The sequence below is a fragment of the Hippoglossus stenolepis genome, chromosome 3, assembly GCF_022539355.2.
Source record: "Hippoglossus stenolepis isolate QCI-W04-F060 chromosome 3, HSTE1.2, whole genome shotgun sequence".
Taxonomy (NCBI): domain Eukaryota; kingdom Metazoa; phylum Chordata; class Actinopteri; order Pleuronectiformes; family Pleuronectidae; genus Hippoglossus; species Hippoglossus stenolepis.
In genome coordinates, this window is record NC_061485.1 from 88,521 (window position 1) to 94,881 (window position 6,361).

At 43.9% G+C, this 6,361-nt stretch overlaps 1 protein-coding gene across 1 annotated transcript in view; it reads right to left on the reverse strand.

Moving 5' to 3' along the window:
• Positions 1–6,110, reverse strand: part of LOC118102867 (CD276 antigen homolog) — a 9,559-nt gene extending 3,449 nt beyond the window's left edge. The window contains exons 1-4 of the mRNA XM_047339293.1: positions 6,029–6,110; positions 2,395–2,859; positions 903–1,241; positions 40–75 (exon numbers count right to left, since the gene is read on the reverse strand). Coding sequence (XP_047195249.1) covers positions 40–75; positions 903–1,241; positions 2,395–2,859; positions 6,029–6,110 — 922 coding nt within the window. The remainder of the gene's footprint in view (positions 1–39; positions 76–902; positions 1,242–2,394; positions 2,860–6,028) is intronic.
• Between the last annotated feature and the right edge of the window lie 251 nt (positions 6,111–6,361).

The following is a 6,361-nucleotide window of genomic DNA, read 5'->3' on the forward strand; positions in this document are numbered from 1 at the left end:
ATCAACGGGATAGAGATCAACGGAATAGAGATGTCTCACCCTCGATTTGTCCTAATCTGTTTTTGAAGGTCATTCCTGAAAGACAAAAATGAAACATTCATAATGAATTAGTTTTTTGTCTGTAAATAAAGATGGATGACACTGCGCTCCAGAGGTAATGAAGAAGCTACGTGTAAGTTGTTGCTATATAGCCGACGTTAGCATCAAATGCCCTTTATGCTGAAACACAGGTAGCAGCAGGAATCTCTTCCTGTCTGACTGACATCTCTCAGTGGATGTCTGCACACCACCTGAAAATCACTCAACTCTCCCTCACTGCCAACATCACGTTCCTGTAGATTCATGCTGCACAACATCAGGAGAATACGGCCCCTTCTCACTCAGAAGGCGGTGCAGGTTCTGGTCCAGGTTCTAGTCCAGGTTCGGTCATCTCATGCCTATAGACTACTGCACCTCCCTCCTGGCAGGTCTACCTACTAGTGCCATCCGACCTCTGCAGCTCATCCAGAAAGCAGCAGCTCGACTGGTCTTTAACCCGAGTTCACTCACACTCCTCCGCTCCCTTCACTGGTTACCAGTGGCTGCCTGCATCGTTTCAAAACACTAGTACTTGGTACCGTGCTGCGAACGGATCGGGTCCAGTCTACATCCAGGACATGGTCAAACCTTACACCCCAGCCCCTCCGCTCTGCTCTGCATCTGCCAATCGGCTTGTTGCTCCCTCACTACGAGGGACAGCTGCCACTCAACAAAATCCTGACTGTTTGCTGTCCTGGCTCCTAAACGGTGGAACGAGCTCCCCATCGACATCAGGACAGAAAGTCTACAATGCAAATGCTGAGTATGTAGCAGTAGCAGAAACTTACACACAGCTTCTTTAACTGTGTTATGAACGTACTCACCAACAACAAGTTCAATCGTGTAGGTTTGACTGGGCTTAAGATGTGGAAAGATACAGGTGAAGTTCCCACTGTCCGTAGTCTTCGTGTCTCGGATAAGTATGGAGGCGTTTCCGTGCTTCAGCTCTTCAACAAAATGAGAGACTCGTCCTTTAAAATCCTGATCCTGATCCTGATCCGAGCGGCCGTTTCCGTAGTGTTTGCCGTTATCGAACAGGAACACCTCCTTGTTATCTTTGATCCAGTCGAACACTGTTGCTTCAATGTTCTCCTTGGGTCGTGGAGAGCAGGGCAGGATGACGTCATCCCCTTCTGTCACAAACATTTTGACGACATCTGATCCTGAAAGAAGAAGCAGAAGAAAAGGAAAGATCAACGTTACACAAGACATCAGTTAACGTTTACATGTCACTTCAACTTCATCAATCAACAAGGGCGGGTATAGGTTTCATCTGTGTGTGTGTGTGTGTGTGTGTGTGTGTGTGTGTGTGTGTGTATCATGAAAAAATGTGGTTCAGAAGACACTACTGTTGAACAACCACAGAGGTGTGTGTGGCTGGATGTGTGGCTGGATGTGTGTGGCTGGTTGTGTGGCTGGATGTGTGTGTGGCTGGATGTGTGTGTGGCTGGATGTGTGTGTGGCTGGATGTGTGTGTGGCTGGATGTGTGTGTGTTTTGTACAGAACACCCGTAATATACAATATTACTATTCTTGCAGAATGTAATATGAAATATAATATTTCATTTTAATATCACATGTCCTATCCTATACTACTTTCATCGTTACTATTTTCTGCCACTTTTGTTTAGTATTAGTTTTACTGTCTCGTGTAACTTTATTCTTTTATCCTCATTTCCATTGTTATTTCTATCAGGCTCTCTTTCTACATCACGTTGTATGAACTTTAAAATTCTAATTCACTTCTAAATCTATTGTTTTATTCACTGTACTCAATTCTAGAACTAGTCTCATCTTTGTGTTGATAGAAGTCTCAGGGACCATTTTAGTCGCACAGTGTTGGAGCTGTCAGTCGAAGGAGTAAATAAAGTTCCCTGTGTAACTATGACAACTCTGGCAAATTAGATGTGGTGTGGTGATACAGGCAATTGAGGACGCTTCAGGAAACATTAACAATAAGTGACTTTTTGAGTCAGAATCATCTTCAGACGCAACCACATAGTTGTGGGGCTAAATATAAATGTGAGAGAAATCCCACCACGGGACCGGTGCGCTGTGGTCCACATGAAACCGTCTGACGTAGAGACGCTGCCCACCATCACTGAGGCTGAAGTACAGAGTCGCCATCTTTACTCTTAAACACCGCAAAGCTGCCACCTGTTGATGTGAGGGATGTTTTCATATGACACGTGTTTGGTGTGTTATTCTTCATAACTCCCTGTGTTTACTATGAAAGCTGTTCACTGTTACTTCCTGTTTGTGTGTTAGCTTAGCTAGCCCCATTAGCCTCCCGTGTTAGCTTGACTGCTGTCTTACCTTGTGCGTCTCGCAGCACTGATCCAACCGCAACACGCGTGAAGAGAATCACAACAGTTAAAATGAACATCGTTAACTTTGATGACGGACGGCTCATGGTTAGAGATGGCTGGCTGCTGCTGGGTGCTGGGGCTGGTGGCTGGGGCTGGTGGGGCTGGGTGCTGGGGCTGGTGGGGCTGGGTGCTGGGGCTGCTGGGCTGCTGCTGCTGGGTGCTGGGGCTGCTGCTGGGTCTGCTGGCGCTGCTGGGGAGGAACCCCAGCTGGGTGCTGCTGGGGAGGAACCCCAGCTGGGTGCTGGATGCTGCTGCTGGGTGCTGGGGCTGCTGCTGCTGGGTGCTGCTGCTGGGTCTGCTGGGGGAGGAACCCCAGCTGGGTGCTGGATGCTGCTGGGGGTTGGCTGCTGGGTCTGCTGGGGGAGGAGCCTCAGCACCCAGCTGGGGCTCCAGCAAGGGGCAACACCCCGGGCTGAGCGATGAGGCCAATACGGAAGTGCAAAAAGGTGCAGTTCACTGGGTGGCCACTTGAGGCTGGCTCCAAGAAGGAGTCAATTCCCATTGACTCCCATGTTAAAAAGCCCGACTTTAGAGCAGAATTAAACCTATTTACAGGATGGTTCAAAAAATGGTTTTAGTCTCAATCACTAAGTTCTTCCTTCATGACAACTCTGAGGGGGGTGAATTTTTCCACTTTCACACTCAGTAAAAACTATTACACTTATCTCACTTGTGTTAGAAACGTGAATATGGCATGAAATAGTAACTATATGAATATGAAATAACTTCAAATATAAGTGTAACAAATAGGCCCATAATAACACAAAAAGAGGCAATGCAACAGATGGATTATGTGAACTGGGATATCTAAAAAGACTGAAGTTATTGACTTTTTATTGTTTGCATATATATAAGTATGAAGATGGTAACCTGACATATATATTTTTTAACACATTTTTTGTTTGTGTAGTTTTCCTATAGGTGATCCTGAGAGGCTAGACCTATGGATGCTCAACATGAAGAGACAGAACTGGACTCCGCATAAGAATTCTCGTCTCTGCAGTCAACATTTTGAGAGACAACACTACAGCATTGACACAAGGGTACACAGAAATGTTTTAGTAACTTCTGAGAAAACAAGCAAGTTGATGGTTTAAATTGTTTAATTGTTTAATCTTTGAAAGTATTTACATAGAAACTACAATTTTAGCATGAACTGTGTACTGTACATTTCTACTGTACAGAACTTGAACACACAAGCCTTTTGTATCAATAACACTCACATTTGTTTAGGGAAGGGCATGCCTGAAGAAAACCGCTGTCCCTACCATTTTCTCACACTCCAAGGGCAAAGAGGACAACCCAGAGGGAGAGGTAAGTCTAATGGAGGTAAGTGACATTCCTGTTGGAAAAATCACTAAGGAGTTTGCAGATGTAGACAATGGCAGTAGTGGCAAAATTCTTACTGACGATCAGGGCAATGTTGTTATGATGGCAGACACACCTGGACAGGCTGTTGTTTCTCAAGATGCAATGGACGACGACAGTTCTCTGACAATTAATGTATGTGACGATGTTGTTGTGGGTACCAGCATTCAGGCGGAAAATCCTACTGGAAAATGTACAGACTCAGCTTTAGATCATGCTCATACAGTTTCAACACAGCTTCCTGGCTGCTTTACGAGTGATCACAGCTACACCATTTTTCAGTCTCCAAGAGCCATTAAACGGAAAGCTTCTGCTGCAGAGGAAAAGCTGTGTGCAGCTCGCAAGAAGCTGAGGATGAATTTCCAGATGACAAGGAGACTGAAGGCAAGAGTTTCTTCCTTGAAAAATATTATAGAGGTTCTTCAAAACAAACTCCTAATTTCAAGTGAATGTGCCTCTCTTCTTTATGGCCTTGATGATGTTCCCAGAGAGATCTTTCAGAGACTACAAAAGAGGAAAAAAGCAGTCTTTTCAGAAACCTTGAAGCAATTCGCAACTACGCTGCACTTCTACTCTCCAAAGGCTTATGAATATGTCCGAGAGAAGTTTCACTTGGCTCTGCCTCATCCTCAGACCATCCGAAATTGGTACAGTAGCATCTCTGCAGAACCAGGATTTACTGCTGCTTCATTCATAGCTTTGAAAGATCATGTTGCTGAGCAGAAGAAGGACGGAAAAGACACAGTTTGTGCATTAATGATGGATGAAATGTACATTCATAAGCAAACAGAGTTCGGTGGAGACAACATTTATGGCTATGTTGACATCGGTGCTGGTGAGATGGAAAATGTTGTGGCAACACAAGCATTGGTTCTTATGGTTGTTGCAATCAATGAGTCCTGGAAGATTCCCATTGCTTACTTCCTTATCAACAGCATGACAGGAGCAGAGAGAGCAAACGTCATCCGAGAGAGCCTTTTTAGGCTCCATGAAATAGGAGTTAGGGTTGTGTCCTTGACATGTGATGGTCCCTCTCAAAACTTCACAATGATCAGAGAGCTTGGTGCCAACCTAGACATCATTGACATGAGATCTTACTTCATCCATCCTCAGGATCACACACAAAAAATCTTTGTGCTCTTGGATCCATGTCACATGCTCAAACTTCTTCGAAATGTTTTGTCTCAAAATAAAACACTGGGTTTTTATCTAAAGTGTATCAACTTTTAACCAACCATAATGAATATAGAAATTAACTCTATTATCCATGACACTTAGCAATGACTACCAACTCTAAACAGTTGCAGGCCATCTTTAGTTAAGGGAGGAAAACATGAAGTGTTGTGCAGATGAAGCTGGTGCAGGTCGTCCTCATGTTGACCAGCCTGAAGCTGCTGATCTCCACCATGTTGCTGCTGCCACAGTGGATGCTGAGGACATCAGGTGCTGCAGTGCTTCATCTAATGAAAAGAAGAAACTCACTATAAAAGGATGTTTTATGTTGTGTATGTTCCAGCAAAGACTGGTTCTTACAGTTTATTCTGTGTTCAGCAGGTGGAAGCACCACAGATTTCAGACAGAACCGATGTACTGGGCTCTGGGTTTGTAGCCTCATGGTTAAATGCACATATTGTAAGTCGCTTTGGATAAAGCATCAGCTAAATGAAATGTAATGTCTGAAAGAAATAAAACATTGTACAAATAGATCAAATGTCTTTCTACCTCATCTGTAATATTCAAGGTGATAATCTCCCACAGAGCTGTTGATAACAGTCCACATCAAGTCTCTCCACTTCTCTCAGTGTGAAAACACAATTATATAATAAATATGAGAACCAACAGTGGTGTGTGGAGATTATAATCATATCTAAACTGTCTAATTCACTGTAAATTCCATAACAGGCTAAATAAACAAGGTGGTTATACCAGCCTGTATCAGAACATTTGTGAAATATATAGTTACTATCACATGCAACTTACACATGTAGCGTATTCATATTAACTTATTAACTTAACTTATTAAAATCAAGCCACAACCAAACACGACTGTAGTAGTGTAGTTAATTTGCTTCAATCTGTTCATTACACGTGTTAAATAAACGATAACTTTTATAACAATTACATATTAAAACCACTTGAGGCATGTAAGCATATGATTATGATAATAGATAAAGCAATAGGTTTTGTTGTTGTGTAGTTTCAAGGTTACTTACCTCTAGTGAGTTCGTTGGAAAGATCGCGACCATCCGGAGCAGCAACACACTTAGCGCTAGCCGGTGTAGCCGCAGTTAGCATGTAGCCTAGCTCCTTAGCCTGAGCTAACCAGGTAAATTGAGCTCTGCGGGCGTGGCTCAGCTGTCAGTCTTCACTCGCGCTCCTCCTCTTTGCTCATTTATTGGTTAGCCAGGAACTAGGAGGAGTCAGCACCGGCAAGATGGCGCCGGGTGAACGCCTACTACTAGCCTCATTTTCACTCTTCAGAAACCAACGGGTGACGTCACGGACCCTACGTCCATTATATATACAGTCTATGGGCTCCAGCAGCG